This window comes from Magnolia sinica, chromosome 5, assembly GCF_029962835.1.
Source record: "Magnolia sinica isolate HGM2019 chromosome 5, MsV1, whole genome shotgun sequence".
NCBI lineage: Eukaryota > Viridiplantae > Streptophyta > Magnoliopsida > Magnoliales > Magnoliaceae > Magnolia > Magnolia sinica.
The window spans coordinates 64,047,896-64,070,857 of NC_080577.1; the positions used below are offsets into that span (position 1 = coordinate 64,047,896).

At 38.6% G+C, this 22,962-nt stretch overlaps 1 protein-coding gene and 1 long non-coding RNA gene across 2 annotated transcripts; one reads left to right on the plus strand and one right to left on the minus strand.

Moving 5' to 3' along the window:
• Positions 1-8,420: 8,420 nt before the first annotated feature.
• Positions 8,421-12,527, minus strand: LOC131246096 (heterogeneous nuclear ribonucleoprotein 1). Its single transcript, XM_058245966.1, has 6 exons — positions 12,320-12,527; positions 12,187-12,227; positions 11,817-11,980; positions 11,563-11,662; positions 11,268-11,437; positions 8,421-9,318 (listed from the first exon to the last, which is right to left on the minus strand). The coding sequence occupies exons 1-6, from the start codon at positions 12,421-12,423 to the stop codon at positions 8,827-8,829; spliced, it is 1,071 nt and encodes a 356-aa protein (XP_058101949.1). The 5' UTR covers positions 12,424-12,527; the 3' UTR covers positions 8,421-8,826.
• A 3,447-nt stretch (positions 12,528-15,974) lies between these two features.
• Positions 15,975-18,181, plus strand: LOC131246097 (uncharacterized). The gene is made up of 3 exons (XR_009171160.1): positions 15,975-16,091; positions 16,186-16,227; positions 17,963-18,181. It is a non-coding gene; the product is annotated as an uncharacterized LOC131246097 (long non-coding RNA).
• Positions 18,182-22,962: the final 4,781 nt, after the last annotated feature.

Sequence of the window (22,962 nt, forward strand, 5' to 3'; positions counted from 1 at the left end):
TATTTTATGGCTGAGCTGGCAAATATATGGTTACTATCAGATCACTGCATCTGCCTAAATATTCGAGGTATTCTCCATCCACAGTGTGGCCCAGTATTTGGATGGTGTTGGTTAGTATGTTCCATGCACATAAATGATTGAATTTGTTACCACGACATTTCAAATTTGTGTTTCCCTTACTTTTATTTTAGTACTAGGGTACAAAAATATTGTAGTGTGAACATCTAGGGGCAAAGGGCAAAAATATTTGTGTTTAAAAAATTTGTGAGTTGACTTGGTTACTGGCTGGGTTGACTCAGTTCAGCATAAAAACCAGTAGGACTTGGGTCATTACAAGAACAGGCTGATTTGAGTGAAACTCATCAAAACTAGGTCTGACTCGGTGGAAACTTGGTCCTTTAATTTTTTTTTTTTTTAAATAATAATAATAATTATTATTATGCAAAACCATGGTTGGAGATATTAACTCATGTTGATTTCTAAAAAGAGGTTAGAAAAGAAGCAGCAGCTAACGATGGGCAATGTAGGTCATGTGTTTTATTTAAAAATTTGTAGAAATAAATGGTGTCTTTTTAGGACAATGATTGGTCACGCCTCATTTCTTGTTCGTGTACAGACTGTAAAAATCATGGATGGAGCACAGATTGAAAATCATAACTAAATGATCCTAACCAGCTAAAATTGAAATGTTAAAAATAAAATGGTCAGGTGTTTGAATTCAATGAGCAGAATCCGATGGGTCCATCCTATATCGCAGCCCACAATTTGGACAGTCTGGACTGGCCGTAAAATGTATGACTAATATCCAGCAGATTGGACATCATAATTTGAAAAAAAAAAAAGTTCAATATCAATGGTCAAAATTCAGCAATATCATATGGATATTCATTAACAAGAGCAAAAATGGTTCAATAGCGACCCCCCACCTTTCCTCTCAACTATTCTTCCTTTCTTTTTCTCTCTGAACCATCACTGATTGCCTCCAACCTAAAATAATTATCAAGGCTATGAAAAGTGCATTGTATAACCCATTACTTCAGTAGTCACTCAAAAAGAAATCCCGGTCGTAAGGGCAAGCCTCAAATTAATACATTTTATGGGGAGTGGGAACCTAACTGACAAAAGTGTTTGCACGTGTCAACCACAGTTCCACTTGCGTTAAAAAGACATTAGACACTACTTGGACCTAAATGTTTAAATAATTGATCTTTATATGTTGACATATATGTTTTGGATGTTGAGATAGATAAAATGAGCCAACTAAGGGAAAGCCTCTTTTTAGTTCATCACATATAAACGGTCTGTTTCACTTTTCACCTTTTTAACCGACACACAAGCTCTGGGTGGATCCACATCTCAGAAGCATAATCAGCTTCTGAGCCATCAGTCAGGCAAGAAGACAGCTAGCTATTGCAAAGTGGAGGTGTATAGCTGAATAAGCATCAATTACATTTGCTTTCTCCCGACCCGACCAATTTGCATAACAGTTACAACTCATATATTTTTGACAGGAAAACAGGCGCCTAGCAGCTGCTATTAAATTATTATTATTATTATTATTATTTTTTTTCAAAAGAGCTCCATTTGCTACACAAATGAGAGAAATATCAACATTTTCTTCTACTGCTAAAGGGAAGAAGGCTTTTTTGTGCCAATTGCAGTGCCTGGTGCAGACCTTTTCCATAAGGATTTGATATTATTCTTCAAGTCTTTTTTCCTTCGATAACCGATGCTAAGAGTGGGGATATTTTTGCTCCTTGAGATGATTTTTACATTGCGTTTTTCTAAAAAAAACCAGAGAATAATGATGACTACTACATATGCTTTGGTTCACACCTTAGATGCTATAATTAATGTGTGAAGTGAAAAATATTCTAATTTATTTTTCTCTCTAAATGGATCATATCAATAAGCCTTTTTTTGACCACATCCAATTGGAGACAGAAGCTCGCTAAATTTTATTTTATTTTATTTTAAAGAAAAAAAATAAAAGAAAAAAAAGTGTGCTAAAATCCATGGAGAACCAACTAACCTCATTGCTGTTAATAATGATAGATGCAGTGAAATCAAATTATGAATGAAGGTCCGTCCGAGTCTGTTGACATTGCAAAGGCCGACATTGGTTTTATATCTGGTCAATGAATCTCACAGCTTCACCTTTGCAGATAAGAACAATGTGTGTGTATGGTTGATTTGGAACCCTTGTGGAAAAAAGAAAAAAGAAAAAAGAAAAAAAAGAGAGTCATGGATCAGCTTGCTGGACAACTATATTTTTATCATAGAAGACATCATCAGCTCTCGGAAACTGCATCTAGATGGGAATTATTCTCCCATGGATTGATGGACTTTCATGATGCATTATTAGATAAGGGTGAGGTTAGAAGTTGATGTAGCACGGGTCGCTGACACTTTCATGTCCAAGATGGATCAAAGAAGGCCTGATTGGAGGCGCAAAAGTTATCAAGACCGTCAGAACCTTAAAACAGGCATATCTTGCAAACTGAAATGAGTTACTCGACATACTATATATGATTTTGGGATAGGACGAGCTACTTTAGCCAACCAACCCGGCACAGCTGGGTTGCCCGCATCGAATTTGCGAGATTCCATCAGATCGACGGTCGAATTTCATGTTTCTTTTCGTTTTTACTATTTTTAGTAAGTTTTAGTTTGATTATAACTCTTCATCCGTTGGGCTTTAGGAGTTGTGTCCAACATGGAAAGTGTTTAGAAAAAATAGGAGAATAACGTGGTTAAGCCACATAGGACACTTACTATAAATAGTAAATTTACTATTTATAATAAGTTACGAATTTTATAGAGTTTTAGTTGTAGTTTAATTCCAAAACTTTGGTATCCCTATTTAAAGGGCTGTAAATTCGTTTTTATTATCAATCAATCAATTTACAAATTTTCATGAATACTATTTCTATTTTCTTGTTTTTTCTCGTGGATTTTAGAAGTCTCTGTGAGGAGTCCAGAGAAGCTTCGTGGATTCAAAGTAGTTATCCTTGAGGAAGACGGTGATCAACATCATTATGTTTATCCCTGCGTCAATTGGTATCAGAGCGAGGACTCCTCTCTGGCCAATGACAAACAACGAATGCATGAACTAAAATTCTGTAGACGGTGATATAGAGATTCGTTATCTTTCAGAAAGAATGAAAGCTTTCCACCGAGAGAGTCAGTCGACTATGCAAGGGCTGCAGGCAACCTTCAACCGTATTGCGGATGCATTAATTCTGCCTGAACCCAAGGCGATGCTCAACCGCTTGTGGTCGTTGTACAAAACAACTCCGATTTCCACAGAACACCTACCGATAATGGTGAATCCTAGGCCACCATTGTGAACATGAGGAGGCCATTGTACATGCCAAAGGTAGAGATAAATTTACAACGACACAACATCTTTCGAACAAGGTGCACTGCATACCAAAAAGTCTGCAACGTGATCATTAATGTCAGGAGCGATGAGAATTTCGTGTCGAAAACAATGATGAAAAAGCTACAACTGAAAACAGAAAGACACCTATCTCCATACACGATTGGATGGATCAAGAAGGTCAACAAAATAAAGGTAACCGAACGATGTCATATATCCTTTTCCAATTGTAAATATTATAAGGATGAAGTAATGTGTGACGTGATCGACATGGAAGCTTGTCGCATGTTACTTGGTCGACCATGACAATATAATATTGATGTTACGCATAGAGGTCGAGATAACATATTTATATTTATTAAAGATGGTAAAAAGATGTAGGAGATGAACCAACCCAAGACTTCGAAGGTTAAAGAACAATCTCCCATACCCAAACATGATTTCGTTAAACAATCTAAGGAAACAAGAGATGTAAATGCATTAGTTGAAAAAGAAAAATATATGGAGCCTATGAATATCCCAGAGTATTTAAAACCAGTGTTGTACGAGTTCAAGGTGATTGTGCTCAATGAACTCCCTAATAAATTGTCTATCATACAAGATATACAAACCACCGAGGAAGGAGCTGGTGGCGAAGGATGGACGACCGAGGATCGTGGCAAATCTTTGATCGTGAGGCGATTACTGTACACCCCACGAAATGAGTTACATCAACAGCGACACAATATTTTCCATACGTGGTGCACCGTCAATGACAAAGTCTGTGATGTGATCATAGATAGTGGTAGTAGCGAGCACATTGTCTCGAAAGTGATGATGGACAAGTTGCAGCTACCTACGATAAAACATCCTTCCCCTTACTCAATTGGTTGGATTAAAAGGGTGAATAAGACCAATATAACTGAACAATGCACTATTTCATTTTCAATTGGTAAAACTTATAAGGATCAGATACCTTGTGACGTGGTCGACATAGAAGTATGCCATATGTTACTCGGTCAACCATGTCAATCAGACTGTGATGCGACCCACTGAGGACGAGACAATATTTAAGTCTTCGTTAAAGATGGTCGAAAGATAGTTTTTGCTTTTATGACACCAGAGAAACACTCTGAAGCTTCTAAAGTGGATGAGAACTCCCTCTTGACCATTCGGGATTTCGTAGAGGAATCGAAGGAAATTGGCGAGGTGTCCACCGTAGTGGTAAAGGGATAGAAATCGAAGCCCTTAGACATTCTTCCAAGTTTAAGATCATTCCTAAACGAATTTAAAGAAGTCTAGCCAGAAGATTTACCCGATGGATTGCCCTCATGAAGGACATCAAACATCGCATAGGCCTTGTCCTTGGGGCTAGCTTGCCCAACTGCCCTCACTGTCAGGTGAGTAAAAAAGAATGTCAGATCTTGCAAGCACAAGTGAAGAAACTGATTCATACTAGTCAAGTAAAGGAGAGCATGAGTACATATATTCTTTCTGCTTAAAAGCGTAACGCAAAGTACAAGAAAAGAGCTAATAAACATCGGTGTCAAAAGTTACCTGAGAATCATGAGCTAAGTCCCTTGAGTAACTTGAGGATGAGTTTTTTCCAAGTGAATGGTTCTGATGTAGGACGTGGCACAGATACATTCCTAGCATGGTTGGACCAAAAGAAGGTGGACCGTAAATTGATCATAACTTTTGATCCAGGTATCGTTACGGTGCACCTGATCGAGTATCAAGAATTGAAGCAGCACGAGAACTTGAGGACGAGTTCTTTTGAAGTGGAGGGGACTGATGTAGAGCGGGTTGCGGACACTTTCATGTCCAAGATGGATCAGAGAAGGCCCGATCGGAGGCAGAAGTCATTAAGACCGTCAGAACCTTAAAACAGGCATATCTCGCAAACCAAAATGAGTTACTTGACATACTATATGATTTTGGGGTAAGACAAGCTACTTTAGCCAACCAACCCAGCATAGCAGGGTTGCCTACGCCGAATTTATGAGATTCCATCAGATTGACGGTTAAATTCCATGTTTATTTCTGTTTTTACTATTTTTAGTAAGTTTTAGTTTGATTATAATTCTTCATCTGTTGGGCTTTAGGAGTTATCTCCAACATGAAAAGTGTTTAGAAAAATTAGGAGAATAATGTGGTCAAGCCATATAGGACACTATAAATAGTTTACTATTTGTAGTAAGTTACAAATTTTAGGAAGTTTTAGTTGTAGTTTAATTCCGAAACTTATTCCAAAGCTTGGTATCCCTATTTAAAGAGTCGTAAATTCGTTTCTATTATCAATCAATCAATTTACAAATTTTCATGAATACTATTTCTATTTTCTTGTTTTTTTCCTTATGGATTCGAAGTCTATGTGGGGAGTCCAGAGAAGCTTCGTGGATTCGAAGCAATTCGAAGCAATTATCCTTGAGGAAGAGAGTGATCGACCTCATCACGTTCATCCCTGCGTCAGAAGTAGACAACTGAAAACTAAAACACTCGATCAAATGATTCACGATGATACCCTTCTTAATTAAGCTAGAATAATTGGTAAGCTTTTAAGGCTGTGAATGGTGTTTCTAACGAGCTTAACAAATGGTATGGTAGAGCCCGTGAAAATGTGATGTTACCATCTCTCTCCCTGCAAGCAAAACCAGGAGCAAAGAGCCTTTTTAACCACATTCTCAGCTTCCCTTCCACAAAATGACTAAAAAAGGGGGAATAAATAATTTTCGTATCATCAGAGGAAGTGATTGAGTTTCCAAAACGTACCACCACACCAATCAACAGCCTCTTATCTTACTTTTTGATATCAAGTTAAAAATAGACAAGGGATCTTTCTCTCAAGCAACAACAGAGAGCAGCCCAGCCACCGGATGTTCAAGCTAAACAGGCTCAATGGCACCAACGATCAAACAGTGAACCTCACCAGATACATGGATGATGATAATTAGGAGGGCCCACTTTTACACAGCAACGACCAAAGAACGGTCCTGTCACGTGTAACGGTCATATTTTGAATCCATTCATTAGTAGAAATCCTTATTTATTTATTATTTTTTTAATTTTTTATTTTATTTGGTTAGATAGTGGCTTTCACACAGACAAACCCCCACTCCTTCATCCACCAGTAAATGCAAAGCGTTACAAACCACCCCAAAACTTACATATATACTTTAGATCCATGCATCACTCCTATTCCTTGGATCATTAGGCACTTCCCATGTGCAATTTTGATTGGTCTGGACAGTCCAGAGTGCTAACATGTGGCAAATACATGTTCAGTTGAGCCGAGTGTTGCATAGTTTCAACCTTTGGAAGAAAAAAGAAAAAAAAAAGCAATGAAACTGTACCCCTATCAATGCAACAAGTCATTTAAGTATTGCACCAGATCACCATCAACATGTTTGCGTGGGTTGGCAGAACATGGGCAGAAACTGAGATCTCAAGCAAAACATATCAGCAGAGGATTTGCTACATGGTAAGGAACGGAAACCATTAGACCAAGGTGTGACCTCGGCTGAATGATAGAAAGTAATTGGGATATCAAAACACTTTTTTCCAAAATGAATAGGATCCAGAGACAGCTCAAATGGTGCCGTGTAAATCGTTAGGATGTTAAACACATTGTTGCAGGAGACTCACCTGACTTGGGGAAAAAAAAGTGAAACCGGACCGATCTGATGGATCCGACCTGATCTGAACTGAACCAAAGGCCAAGATCAGTCGAATCGAGTTGGCCCAGTCAGATCCGACCATTGATTGGATCGAGTTTGGATCAGTGGTCAATCCAGACCGATCTGGGACGGGTGTATATAAGTTTTTTTTTTTTTTCTTTTCACTTTTTAACTAACCAGCTACCCGCACCAAACAACCCTCCCTTATCCTAAAAACCCCCTTTCTCTTTCTCCACCCGAACGAGCGCCGCACCATCTCAATCCTGCCACCGAGTAGCCCGACCCACTCATCATCACCGTTCATCATCTCCATTGATTAGGTAGGTATCCTAGTTTTAATTTTTATTTATTTATTTTTTATTTTATCTTCTATTTTGAAGTATTTTGGAGCGGTGGCCCCCGCACCCACCCATCTCTCTCTCTCTCTCTCTCTCCCGATTTCCCTCATCTCCTTTCTTTCCTTCTCTCTTTTCCCACCTCTTCTCCTTTCTCTCCCTCTCTCCCAATCTTGATTCAGCCCAGTCCTAATAGACTGTACAGACTTAACTCGATCCGACTCAGTTCGGTTTTCCTGACCGAGTCGGACTCGGTTCAGGTCAGGCCAGCAAGAATTCGGATTAGATCGAGTCAGCCCTGCTAGACTCGGTCCCAGAACGGATCGAGTTTGGGTCAGGTTCTTGAAAAAATCAGATCGAGTCAAGTTGGACCCAATCCGGTCCGACTCGATGCCCACCTCTAATTGGAATGGAAGTAGTCTGTGAAGCATTTCCATTACCTTTTTATTGAGAGGCTTAGAGCCCTTCAACAACAATACCATGTCTAATAAACAAGAATGCAAATAAAATCCATGGGTCATAAATAACACTCCCATGAAAATAATAGATGGTCAAATATCACATGATTCCTTAGACAAACATTTGGAGTAAAGTAGAGGGGAGGGGTCTTTATACATCCGCACACCGAAAAGTATCATAATGCAACAGTTGCGTACCAATGGACCATTGGACCTGACCAGCTCCACCATGCGTGGATCATGCAAACAAATCCTAACCCAATCATTTCACCTTCTAAATCGGACAGTTGTCGTATTATTTCATAGCTGCGTATTTGTCCACACCATTGATAAAAGGGCTTATTAGGAAATTCTAACAATGGAGGTCTTGTTCCGTGATGGAATCATCAAATCAACAGTCTGGCTTACTAAACCCAAAAAAAAATAAAAAAATAAAAAAAATGAAGAAGAAGAAAAAAACAGACATTACCTAAACATTGGGTTGGTTGAAGCACATTGAGCAGCCATCTATTTTCGAAATGAAAGATTAAAAGGAATGTACCCAGTCTTTTCACGAAGAAAGAGAAATCAAAAAGTAAACAATGGCATATGATCAATTAGTTCTGGATTCCAGATTGAACGCAGCCCCATTTGCTAACAACATCACAAGTCAAAAGTAAAAGATGTCATCCAAAATGAAAAGCACACAAGTTGCCTCTTTGACTACAACTCCATTGCAAACAAAGTCCTACTGGTAAAGAAATGGAGGAAGCACAAATGAAAAATGAGGGAGAAAGTAAAAACCTTTTAACAGAGAAAAAAAGTAATCTCAACAATGAAAGGAACCATCCTCACATTCAAAGGTAAGAAAACCTTCCCCTAGGAAACACAAGTATATAGGATCTCCTTGACACCAAGGGAAACAGCCTGATGCTACAAATGAAGATTTGATACTGCCAGTCTATGGCCTTTTGAGTGCTAGGACTTAATTAAGAAACTCTGATCAGCAGACCTCTCTACCTGGTGTAGGGATGGTATCGACCGCTAGCATTACCTCCATAACCACCCCTATTTCCATAATAGCCACTGCCCCCACCTGTCCCACTGCCTCCAAAGCTGTCATACCCACTTCCATAGCCACCACTACTGCCACCACCATATGCTCCATAGCTCTCGCCTGCTCCACCATAACCACCTACATCATAACCCCTACCGAAGCCTCCACCATATCGGCCTGAGTAGCCTAAGGAAGACTCCCCTCGATAACCTCCTAAACTGCTACCACTGTATCCTCCATAACCACCACCATATTCATTTCCACCATAACCACCATAGGCACCGAGTCTAGCACCATAGCCCCCACCTGCCCTATAAGAACTAGCACCAAAACCACTGTCGAATCCACCATAAGCATCCCCAAAGCCACCCATGAAAGCAGGCTTAGGATTGCTAAAATGCTTTGACGGCGGTGGGTTTGCTTTCTTTGGCTCGGCCTTCTTGATCTCCACCTACAGCAAAACAGAATCATTAACCTAGACTGTCATACATTTCAAACTATCTAAGACTCTATGCTATAAAGCAGGGGAGTGCTATCAGCGTTCAGTGATGACTAATTACTAAAACAAGCATTATCCACACGCAACTGTGAAAGGATCAAGAAACACACACATGCACCCAAACATATAACCTATTGATGGCACTATAGTCATTAATAAATCACCATTCTTAAACAAGCTAGCCTAAGATTTGGAAAAACCTAAAACACACACACAAAAAAAAAAGGAACAGCTAGACTACAGTGATAGATTGATAATTCAGCATTTTTTTAAAACTGTGGTGTCTTAATCACCATAAACGCAGCACAAAAATGATGGGTCAATGAAAATTAAAGAGCCTCATATTGGATGGATCAAATTCCACAATTTAGACTAATCAAACCATCATAACCATCACCTAACTATGCTTGTTGGATTTCAACCACCAACTATTTTATTTCTAACCATCCAATTTGACATCCACCAATTCGATGGTTAGATTGTTTGACCAGTGTGGTTTCAAGTTATGTGTGGTATACATTTGGCACAATGATTTGGAGAATCAAATTGATACGTAACATGTATGTATGACATGTAGACAAGTACACAGTTAATGACACATCAGACCTTATTAAGTGGTGGTGAAGAATCACCCTAGTTTATTGTCATGTTCTAAAATATTTTCCAACACCACACACACATGCACAAATACGTATATGTATGTATAAGTCTCGAGTGTACATACATACCAGTTGGACCATTAATCTACTGCATGTGCGCGCATGCAGACATGCACACAAGCATGAGCACGAACACATGCACACGCACAAACACACACATAAGCTCAAGCACGCACACGCGCACAAACACACAAATATGAATATGTATTATGTATATATGTATCTCCGTACATACAAAAGTATATAGGGAGATGCTCACATCCAACAACTTGGACTGCTAATCAACCACCGAACTAGCTGATAGTTTTAATATTGTCACATATGTGCAGCATCCAAACCATCCAAAAGTTTTGCCCCACCACAAGGATCACCTTGTGCAATGAATTTGATCAACTCATCAAGTGGGCCACACCTGGATTTTTATTATATTAATGGCTATACATTGGTTTTTTTTTTTTGGTGGTCCACCTAATGAGTAATGAATTATATGGGCAAATTTTTTATACTAGGTGATCCTCATGGCAACTTATTGGATTGTTGGATGTCACACATGACAATTTGGAGCTTACCTGCTGGTTGGATGGTAACTAATCACCCAATGGTTGAACATGAGCGTGCGCGCACACACATAAATTTACACAACAAATAATTCATTAAGAAAGAAGAAAGATCACAACAAAGGGAAGGAGTTCTCCATGCAGATCATACCACTCAGCTTCACCAAAGAGGTAGTAAGACATTAGCTTCCCTCAAAATCAAGGAAAACAAACTGTTTAACCTAGTAAGCAAGGGAAAAATATCACCCACAAAGAACATCAAGACCCCAGGTTTGGACACCAAGGCGAAGATGCGCATATGTTCTTTGACCCTCAAAAATTTATAAAATTTTCAGTATGTAACACCAATAAGGCATTAAAAAGGTCAATATCCATGTCAACAGTATATGTGGTGTGTGCTACCTGATCCGTATGAGTTTTGGAGCTGGTTGATGCTGCTACAACACAGATACATTAAACCAAGCAAATAACTGATGCAACTCTTCATGAGTAGACTGAACTTACAAGCAACATGCATTTGGAATGTCAAACCATGCAAATAATTTAAATTTCGAAAGCATGGAAAAAATGAGTGAAGATATGCAGGAGAGCTCATTATTTCATAAAGAAGATATAAGCCTGAAACAAATAAACAATCCATCACAGCTGTAATCATCATCTCCTTCCTAGATTCCACATAATATACCTGTGCTCCATCAAAATCAATCTTGTTCCCTTTGGCTAAGAGATCATCAACAGCTTCCTCAGTTTCAAATGTAATAAACCCAAAACCGCGAGAACGGTTGGTGGAATGGTCACGCATTATTTGATGCTCTTTGACCTCTCCAAACTTGCTAAAGAAGTTGTTGAATTCATCTGTTCCCACACAAGCAACAAAATAACAGAAACAAATGCCACAGCACACACTTGATATTAAAGGAAGAAGAAGAAGAAAAAAAAAATCTAAAGCAAGGAAGAGAAATGGGCACCAGTAAAAATACCATCGGTTACAGTCGTAGGAATTCCGCCCACGAAAATCTTCTTCGTCTTAAAATCCTTGGTAGCAATGGCTCCTTTTGGTATAGTTCTTTTGATTTCCACCTGAAATATCCCCAAAATCAGAAACAGTTATAAGACCCCCCCCCACCCCACCACCCAAAAAAAAAAAAAAAAAAAAAAAAGAAGGAAAAAAGAAAAAGGAAATCGACAAGATTCTTCAAACGCATTTAGGAACACAACCAAAACAAAGTCATACTTGTTTTCCATGGATAACATGAGTTTCTTGAATGACTTTATCGACCACCGATGGATCAGCATAAGTCACGAATCCAAACCCACGGGGCTGTCCCGTTCGCCGGTCTTTCATTATTACAGAATCAGTAATTTCACCATACTTACCGAAGTGTTTGGTAAAGGTTGCTGTATCATATAAGGAAATAAAGAGAAAACAAACATGAATATATATACCATCAATCGCAGATTGGGTCCATATGGCTGAAGAATCTCACATATTAGAAGATCTTTTGACCAAATATCCAAGCGTCACGATCTTCCAATGTATGAGATTTCAAAGGCCCAGAAGAATACAGAAGCGTAGAAAGGGGCAAGTAAAAGGAAAAACAAACCAGAGCTAGTTTCTTTAGCTAAACCCCCAATGAAAATCTTTCTGCAAAGAGAAGAAGAAGATAACAATATATAATGAAAAGAGAAAGAAATGAAAAAAAGGAAAGAAGACGGAGATAAGAGATGGAAACTTACCCTGGACTGGCTCCGCCTACTGTATGATTATGAGGTTGGGATTTCTCTTCTTCTGCATTTTCTGAGGTTTTCAAGTCATTATCTTCGCCGTCGGAGGAACCCATTACTTTTCTTCTTCTTCTTCTTTTTTTTTTCTTCTCGTTCTAGGGATTTTTTTTTCCTTCTCTGTCTGAGATGAGCCGATTTGAAGTGAGAGAGGTTAGAAACGTAGCCCTAGAAAACTCATTTGTTAGGGCTACAACGACCTATTTAGGTGAAGGAGTGCCGAATCGAGTCTACTCGCTCCCGCGCGACATCACGGGCGCGTTCGTAACCTGCAGGGCCAACGTAAATAACGACGCGGATCGCACGAGTGCACATCGAACCGCCGCAACTGTGGAACCGAGCCGAACCGTTCGAACTGTCCGGTCCTAGACAGCAGCGGTTTCAGTTCTGGTTCTAAAAATTAAAGAACAATTGGATATGGTTCCATTCCGGTTTAAAGCTTTATAGAATCGAACGGATCGTGAATCAAACCGTTGATATGAACCATAGATTCGAACCGTAGATCCGAACCGTTGATCCGAATTTTACTTTAAAACAAAAAAACCTTAAATATCTAATCTTTCTACTCTCTAGCCCGGCTGCTACCGCCCTTGCCTGCCCTCTCTCTTGCCGACTGCGCCCCCTGCCCTTACCCTCTCTCTCACCAACTGCGCCCCTGCCCTTACCCTCTCTCTCACCGACCGCGCCCCTACCCCCCCCCCCTCTCTCTCTCTCTCTCTCTCTCTCTCGCCGTCTCTATTTGGCAAATCAGGCCAGTCCGGCAGTCCCTGCCTAATCACAGGCAGCCCAGGCCCCTGCCTAATCACTGGCAGCCCAGGCCCAATCACCGTGCCGCCTAGGCCCTCTCTCTCTCTCTCTACCATTATGCTCCTGTGAGAAAATTACAACATACGCATGTCTTTGATAAAATACCCATCATATGCCTACATTTATAACTATACGGTCTGTTGCAGCAAATCACCTCCTTCGTACGGATGCAATGGGAGGCTGGACCGTCCAAATTCCAACCCTCGTTTTGAAAATTTGTATGGTGCAAGGCCTAAAAAATAAAAATGACATTTATTATAGGATGATCTTGAGCATATTATTTTGTTAAATTTGGACGGTTTCTCATTACTCATCCATTAAAATGGTCATAAGGACCTTCCTTCCACGAGTGTGGTTTTCGTACCATTCTCCATTGACTATTGGGCTCGTGATTTTGGACGATATAGATTTGCACGCATGTGTAGCAAGGGTAAGGTTGATGAGTTGATGTTGCAGCTGACTAACTGACCTTTCCAGCGTGAACGATAAGAGGTTGAACACTAGGTACGTAATTCAAATCCAAACCAACCATATGATGGGTTAATGTGTAGATAAATCTCATGCTTAAATATGAATTAAAAAGATGCAGATTTCAATTGCAGTAAATTGTGGGTAAAGAAGAGACATTAAAGTGTATTGTAGATTTCACGTCCACTCTAGCCATCCCTCTCTCGCTAGCCGTCCCTCTCCGGTCTTCCATCGCTGGCCGTCCCTCTCTGGCCATCCCTTGCCTCGATCGGCTCGAATCTCGATCCGAACTTCAACAACGGCTTCATCATCATTCTTTGTGATGGTAATTACTAATTATCAATGTTATTGATTTTTTGTAAATATTTTATTGAATGTTAGGTGTTTTATTAATTTTTGCTAATTTTTTTTTTTTTTGTATATCTTAATTTTTATTAGATTTCAAGTACCGGAGAGACAAATAATCCTTAGGAGCTTTCTATTACTAATTCTCCATCTCATGCAAAGGTATGTCTTCCTAAAGACAAGGGTCGTAAATCTGATGTTTGGGATCATTTTACTAAAATTGTAAATGACGGGGATGGAAAAGTTAAAGGGGCTAGATGTAACTACTGTAATTCATCCTATGCATGGTTGAGTGAGAATGAGACTAGCACTTTGAGAAAACATATATCAAAGTGTCCCAAGAATTTCCAAAAAAAAAAGACAAGAAACAAAAACTTTTGTCATTGCATTCAATATCAGAAGATGGTGGTAGTACCCTTGGTGTTTGGAAATTTGACCAAGATCTATGTAGAGAAGCATTTGCAAAAATGATAATCGTAAATGAGTTGCCTTTTAAGTTTGTTGAGCATGAAGGATTTCGTTACTTTTGTAGTGTGATGCAACCTAATTTCACGATATTGTCACGTACTACAATGGCAAGGGATTGTATGGTATTGTATGTGAGTGAGAAAAAAAATTGAAGGATTTATTAGTGAACTTAAATCAAAGAATTTGTCTCACTATGGATTCATGGACCTCAGTGCAGAATTTTTCTTACATGTGCCTTACAGCTCATTTTATTAAAGATTGGAAATTGCATAAAAGAATTTTAAACTTTTGTGTGAATTCTAGTCACAAAGGTGAAGAAATTGGTCATGCGGTGGAGGCATGTTTAGTAGAATGGGGTATAGAGAAATTATGCATGCTTACTGTGGATAATGCAAGTTCCAATGATGTTGCTATTTCATATATGAAAAGAAAGATGTCTAAGAGGAGTGATACTTTCATGTTAGGCGACGAATTCTTTTACATGAGGTGTTGTGCACATATTCTTAATTTAATTGTGAAAGATGGGTTAATTGAATTAAAAGATTCATTAACTCGAAATTCATGGGGTAGTGAGGTATGTTAGGAGTTCTCCACAAAGAGAACAATGCTTCAAGGCATGTGTAGAGAAAGAGAGGATAACATATAAAAGTTCTTTGTACCTAGATGTTCAAACTATGTGGAACTCCACATATCTCATGCTAGATGCTGCAACAAAGTTTCGAATAGCATTTGAGAGATTAGAAGGGGAAGATCCACATTTCACCATAGAACTTCATGGTGACCTCCTACCACTAGTGATTAGGATGATGCTCGAGTTTTTGCAAAAATTTTGTAGAAATTCTAAGATGCAACTATTCGCTTATTTGGTTATTTATATGTCACTTTTAATTCATATTTTCATGAAGTTTATGCCATTGAAAGTTTCTTATCCGAATGGTCAATCAGTATGGATTTTACTTTAAATACCATGACTAAGAAAATGAAGATTAAATTTGAGAAGTATTGGGGAAATATTGAAAAAGTGAATATGATGTTATTGATTCCCGTTGTGTTGGATCCTCATTATAAATTGAAATATGTGAATTTTGTTATTCTAAAGTTTACGAACCTGCCATGGTGATTGAGCTCACTAAGAAGATAAGAGAGACATTTAATCGTATTTATGATGAGTATCAAAAGTTTTACTCAGTTAATTCTTCTTCAAGTCTAACTGTTTTTGACATGGATGTCGACCAATCAATTAGTTGTACAAGTGAGCAATTAATTTCTCTCTAATCAAAGTTTCAAAAACATTTGGAAGAAGAGGAGAGTAATGAAGGCAAGTCTTAAGTGGACAAATATTTAGAGGAATCTTATAAAAAGGATGATCCAAACTTTGAAATTTTGAATTGGTGGAAGGTGAATAGCTTAAAGTATAGAGTTCTTTCTCAAGTTACAGGTGATATTTTAGCCATTCCTATATCTACCGTTGCTTCTGAATTGACTTTTAGTACTAGAGGTCATGTTTTAGGTCAATTCCGTAGTTCTCTTACCCCTAAGCTTGTGAAATGCTTAATTTGTGCACAAGATTGGTTACGTGCTTTGCCTCTCCTAATTCAAGTTGAAAAAAATATGGTTGAAATTGAAGCTCTTGAATCAGGTAAATATTTATTTGATCAATATAAGTTTGTCATATAATTTACTTCTAGTTATTGTGTTCTTCTTGATTTTAATAAATTATTATATTTTTGCAGCCCTATCTTCTATTTAAGGACTTTCATATCGAGTTTACTTGGGTGAGGTTCAATTGACTATGTTTATTGACCTATTCTTACATTTTTCATCTTTTTATAAGATTTGACTGAGGTGACCTTCTCTAACTCCACTCAAAATCCCACCAACATCTGCATGGATAAGTCTATGGCTTGCTTCCATTTTACATGAGGCATGCATGTATGCCAAAAATGGCCTCGACATATATCAAACATCATATAAAGGATACAACAGTTGTAAGTTCAAGCCTCCAACAAAATCCTCAATGATAATGTGACTTACAAAGCCAAAGCATTTAGTAAAAGTTTATGTCTGGGCAAGAAAACTTCTACATAGTACCACTGACACGAAACAATGTCTGGGCAAGAAAAGATGGAGGAGCAGCATGGGGTTGCTCATCTTTTGTTGTTGTACTTTATCTTAGGGCTGTTGTAGTCTTTTTCTAGTTTTTTTTTTTCTGTTTTATTCTTCATGTTTTCTGCTTTTTTCCCTTTTTTGTTCCTCTTTTGTTTCTGTTTTCTCTTTTAATAAAACATCATCTTTCAAAAAAATAAAAAATAAAAAAATTTACAATTACATGAAGGATTTCAACAACTTCTTTCAACACCTAAGAAGCAATATCTAGATTGCCTGCTCCTAATTCATTTGGTGTTCAAACCATGACTTCATCCAGTCAGGGGATTGAGTCCAAAAAAATATATACAAAGCTATATCCTTTTATTCCTTGTGGCTGAACTAAAAACTTTCCACAACAATACTTTTATCAGTGGTCAACCATGGATTTTTTTTTTCATTGCTTTCGATTTCATCAGCTTCCAGACTTCATGAATAGGTTTTGGGAAGCAACAGTGACTTTACTAGCTATTTGTAGCTCTATCCTTGTATTGAATTAGAAAGCCAATGTATAAATGAATGTTTGAGTAGAGGTAGAAAGAGCTTGTATTTATTTTAAAATGCATGAAAAGCATATTTGTAGTCTAACTATTATGCTTGTTACAAGCAATTAAATAGATTTTATTTGCTATACTTATGTTACGGAATTGAAGTTCTAGTATTAACAATCTTTCTTTATCCTGTTCTCTCTCTGCAAAGATCAAAACAGGTAAGCTTGAAGAATTGGATTTGTACTATTCCATTTAATAGAGCCAAAATGACCCAAAAGGGCCCTGTTACTTTTGCAACATGGGAAGATCCCCTGATTTGTGATTTTCATTGTTTAAGGTCCTACATGAAATGTATAGGATTGCAGTCTAGGGCTTGGTTGTTGTAGCAAATAGATAAAAATCACCTCTATTTAGTCATTTATTCTCCTTGTTTATACCATACATGTGGCATGTGTATGATGATCTGTACTGTTCATTCATCAGAGATAACCATGAAGGTGTAAAACTGGCATCCAAATTTAATGGGTGAATTTAAGATGGTTAGGTCCATTATTTAAATAATTTTTGTTTTTTTGTGTGCATTTCTTCTGCATGGTGGGTGATTTGCCATGATTTACTGAATTGTGACAAATGCAAAACTGACATCTACTGATGTTGTCCAATTTTCATTTTTCTAACGTAAAAATGCACCTTGTATAGGTAATAGAAGGGAGAAATCACTTGGTCTTCTTACTTAGAATTTTGTTAAGCTCTTCCTCACCATGAATGTATGCTCATTTGTTGGTTCTCTGAGCATTACGAAGCAATTCTAATTTCTGATGTGTTTGACTTGAATATGTCATTAGCCTCTCTCCATGCACTTTGATTTCATCAGGTAGATACAGTCTCACTTGATGAAGCTGCAAGGTTGTTGCTTGGTAACGATTCATCACAGATGAGAAGTAATAAACCTTCTGATTTCCCTCTCTCCTTTTGAACTTCTCTTGATTTCTCACATCATGCTGACATCAATTGCAATTGTATGGTACATTAAACTTATATGCTGTCTTCAGGAGAGCTGAAATCAATGAAACTTTTTTTTTTGTTTGGTTTTTGTTGCTGATTTTGAGGAAGGCAGGGCAAATTGTATATGCTACTTGCTGATTTTGGTTTTTGTTGCTGATTTTGAGGAAGGAAGCCACATTTACTCCAGTATTTTAGATTTCATGCCTCATAACTGATCCAAAACCTTTAAATGATGGGCCTCACAACTGGTTGGATAACCTAAAAAGGAGAAAAAATCAGAACATTATCTAACTGAGCTGGATTTTTTAAAGCCTAGAACCGTGGAACCGATCCGGAACCGAACCATTTTTCACAGTTCATTTCCGGTTCAGTTCTATGGTGCTAACGGTCTGGTTCCGGTTCCATAATTTGTAGAACCATAGGAACGAATCGACCTATGTGCACCCCTAGTGGATTGTGTATTACCCATTCATACCGTCATCCCCTATCCTTATAATAATGTCCGATCAAGATTTGAAAAGATTTCTTGATAATTGTATCAAACAATGTCACGTAGTTGTCTAGAGTAACCCATGCAAGAATAATTCATCTCATACCAACTCAATCAAACCAAACGTTACTTTTCAATTATCTTTTTAATTACTAATTAATTTACGTTTCATAGTGTAATCCTTTACTTTTCCTATCAAGCAAATTACATTTCCTGGTGTAATTTTTTACTTTCGGCCTGCTGTTTACATTTCATAGTGTAATGCATAGTGTTAATCAAGTAGCTAGTAATTTTAGCTGTAATTTGAGTCCATGGTGGCACGTTGGGTTCAGTTCTTCACTCGAATATGTGCTTTTGTAGCTGTTCTCCACAATTGACTGTAAGAATCCTTTTCTCATTTCATACAGAAAGTAAATGTGTAACCTATTATCAGAGGACGAACCCCACTCTTTGAATAGCTTCTAATCCTGTTTGCATATTGAGCGAGTGGTTGAATAGCCAACCGATCTCATCAGATCTCGGTCATACACTACGTGTCTGCCTATCTTAGCACTTGGGGTCATAGTTGTTTGGTTTGAATTGAGCCGCAATTCCAATTCTGGTATGCCCACACACATACAACTGAAAACCAACCACCAACAGTTTTTTGCACGCCCGGTGGTAGCCTGTCTCTAATTTACTGGCGTTCTATTGACAATTATGAATAGAAGTAGTCGCATTGCTGGTATTGATCCCCCAATGCCAACCGCACCACCTCTAATTAAAGACATGCTGGTTCAAGTGACCCTTATTGTAACACCCCGTACTTTTTCAATACTTGAATGTTCCTTGTAATACCTTAGTAGCACAATCATGTTCATTTTAGCTTAAATTAGGATGTAGTGAGATCTTCTTCCATAGAGAAAACCATCCATCTGTTGATTTTCAAGATAGACCATTGTATCATTTTGAAATCGAACCATATGCCATCAATATTGGGTCTTCAGTCACAAGATCTATCATTTATCATATATATAATTGGTATTAGGAGATTCAACACTCAATTAGTATAATTATGGAAGTACCTTATTTTGTCAATTAGTGTGAGTTATGAGTCATGAAATTGCAGTTTTTGCGCCACAATGCGTCTAAGTGCGGAAGTATGGTGGAGCTAGAGAATATAGGCTAAGTCTTAGAGAGGGAGTGATTAGGACCAATTAAAAATTATACCTATTAAAAACAACGATGCCTAACTTAAACTAATTTACCAATTAAACTAAGTAAGGTAATGTAACTCTAAGGCTTACAAGCCATTAGAGGGTCCAATCACATAGACTACTCATGATATGCAAATAAGCAACTAATCTATATATTTAATGTATATCTGTGACGCCTTGTTGGCTCTATTCCAACGGTGGGAGATTGTGACGCCCCGGTCCCTGCTCCAATGTGGGCGGGCGTGATGTGGGCAGGGCTGGGTACTTGTGTGAGCTACTGTTGCAGGTGACTGTGGATGGAACTCTGTCCCACATCACTTGGGCAGTCGTTCGAAGTCCTGGCTATATGTGAAGGCTCTCCCTTAACTATTGTGACATGTTTTAAAGCTGTACGAGGGAGACCCCAAAGTGGACAATATCATAACGGTGGGGCGGGTCATCTCAATATCTGTGTGGGGGATGTGCTACCTATCAATCAATAAGCATTCATCTAATCATGTATATATAATTTTAAACATTCAAACACATGCACAATTAAACAAGTGCGCAAATGACAATCCCAAACACAGTCATATATAGTGGTTTGGCTACTTGCCTACTCCACTCCCGGTGGACACACTCAACCCATGAGTGTATTAGATTTCACCATTGGAGTTTTAAATCAGATTTACCTCTAACCTTTACAGTCCTTACAAGGACTCTAATATTTATGCCCTACACAAGAGCAAATGTCCTACATAAAAACCTAGATTTATGCCCTATATAAGAGCAAGGGTCATACACAAGCACCTAATGCTTTAGGCCCCACACAAGAGCCAAGGTCCTACCACTAGGACCTGGGATTTAGGTCCTACACAAGAGTCAATGTCATACATAAGAAGTTAGAGTTTAAGCCCTACACAAAAGCCAAGGTCTTACACAAGAACTTGGAATTTATGCCCTAAATAAGAACAAGGGTCCTACACAAGAACCCAAGGGTTTAGGCCACACAGGCCAAGGTTCTACACAGGAACCTAGGATTTAGGCCACACAGGCCAAGTTCTTACATAAGAATCTAAGATTTAGGCCACACAGGCCAAGGTCCTACATAAGAACCTAGGGTGAGTTTGGAACACAAACTCTTGTACTCCAACCTACACAAGGAAGGAGTACTGAAATTGCGATAGGACCACTACTATTGAAATATGAATATATGTCCAAGTGTCATAGAGGGGGGTGAATATTACTTTTTAAAACTTTAATCCTACTAAACTATAAACTCTACCAATTTTAACAAGTCAAGTAGGATTATCAAGAAGTCATTCATTTTCAACTTCTAAGATAGTGAAAAATCTAAGTATTGCAATATCTCAAACATGTATTGTGCATAATGTAAACATTCCAACAATCAATACATACAAGCAAGAGCAATCATCACCAACACAACAATATATGGTGGTTCGGCTATGCGCCTACTCCACTCCCGGCTGACGCACTCTACCTTAGAGTGTGTCAGATTTCACTATCGGTAGTTTTAAATTAGGTTAACCATAAACCTTTACAACTACACAAGGTTAACTAAGGAGTTTACATAAGACATCCTTAGGTGCCTATACAAGACAACTCACTATGCCTACACAAAGCAAAGACTCATGCCCACATAAGGCAAACTCACTATGCCTACACAAGGCAATCACTCATGCCTACACAAGGCAATGGGTCCTACACAAGGACACTACACGTATTCTCTTGTCGGAGGCTCATAAAAGGTCTTAGCGAGCTTGAATATAAATTCTGAAATCAAATCCTACACAAGGAAAAGGCTTTAGAATCTATGGACTATATTACTTACTTGTAAGTGAGTGAGCCCCTTTTTAACACATGTTGGTGAAAATCTTTCTGTTGTTGAAGAGTCTTCATGTAACACCCCGAATTTTCGCTACTTTGAATTTGCCAAAAAAATCCTTAATTTTTTTTTGTAATAACTAGCCGTGTCATCACTTACGGACCATTGACGCTCGAGGTGAGCTTCTACGTGGTTGGTACCAATAAAGAACCATATAAATGAAATTAATCAATCGTAAAAAACCAATGAATCCAACCGATCACTTAAACATCGAGTTCAGCCTCGAGATTTATTCACATAGTGCCCAAATCTAACCGACCTAACACTAATTATCAAGACAATCATAACTAAATTAAAGATCTACTCGAAGTCGAGTTAGATAAAATTCGGAACTTGACCAATGGACCAAATCAACTCAGTTACTCTTTTAGCCTAAAACCAACAGATTAGAGTAATCATGACCAAATCACTACTTTCGATAATTTTGAATAGACCACACTATGAACTTAGTTAATCCATACTTCAACAACTGCGCCCAAGAAATTCCCCTACCCAATTTATTCTAGAAATGCCCCGTTACCCGAACAAGCTCTAGACCGCTCGTCAGTGGGCCACCAGTCCCAAAATTATAGAGTAATGTCTATCCCACTGGTCTTGTGGTCCATCACGGATAATAGACTCAGACGACGCCCGAAATAGATGATTCACGCTGTCAAGTTAGTACTTGTAAAGTGCAACTTGCCCTAGCATATGCCTAAAGTCTGAATTTTAAAGCAAATGGCTCCACCACTTAGGATAATAAATTAGGACATCTCACCCATCGGATTGCACACAAATTTGCACCATAGGTTGAAGATATTTCCCTGCACTCGTCTGCCAAATCTGACCCCCGATCGCGAAACGGTGACCATTAATCGCAAATCGGACCATTGCGACAAAATCCCGCATCCGTTTACCGTCAAACCTTGCCCAGCCCTTCATTGGGCCATGGGGCACCTATCTCTTAAATTAGATGGGCCAGGGGGCCATCAGGATGGCCCCAATAATTAGATATGGGCCCCACATGACCATTAGAGGCATTTCTTGAAACCTGGGGTCAATAGACACAATTTCTGGGTATTTATAAGCCCTCTCTCTCTCATTTGCTGAGATTTCAGTAATTGAAATTCAAAGAGAGAGAGAGAGAGAGAGAGAGAGAGAGAGAGAGAGAGAGAGAGAGAGAGGGTGAAGGATTGCACCTTGGTGCTTGAAGATCGCTACTCCCCGTACCCATCGCCCTTGCAACCTTGAAAATTTTGATCCTACCGCCCTAGAATCGAGCTACGCCCGATCTAAGGTAAGAATCAGATGTCAGCCTA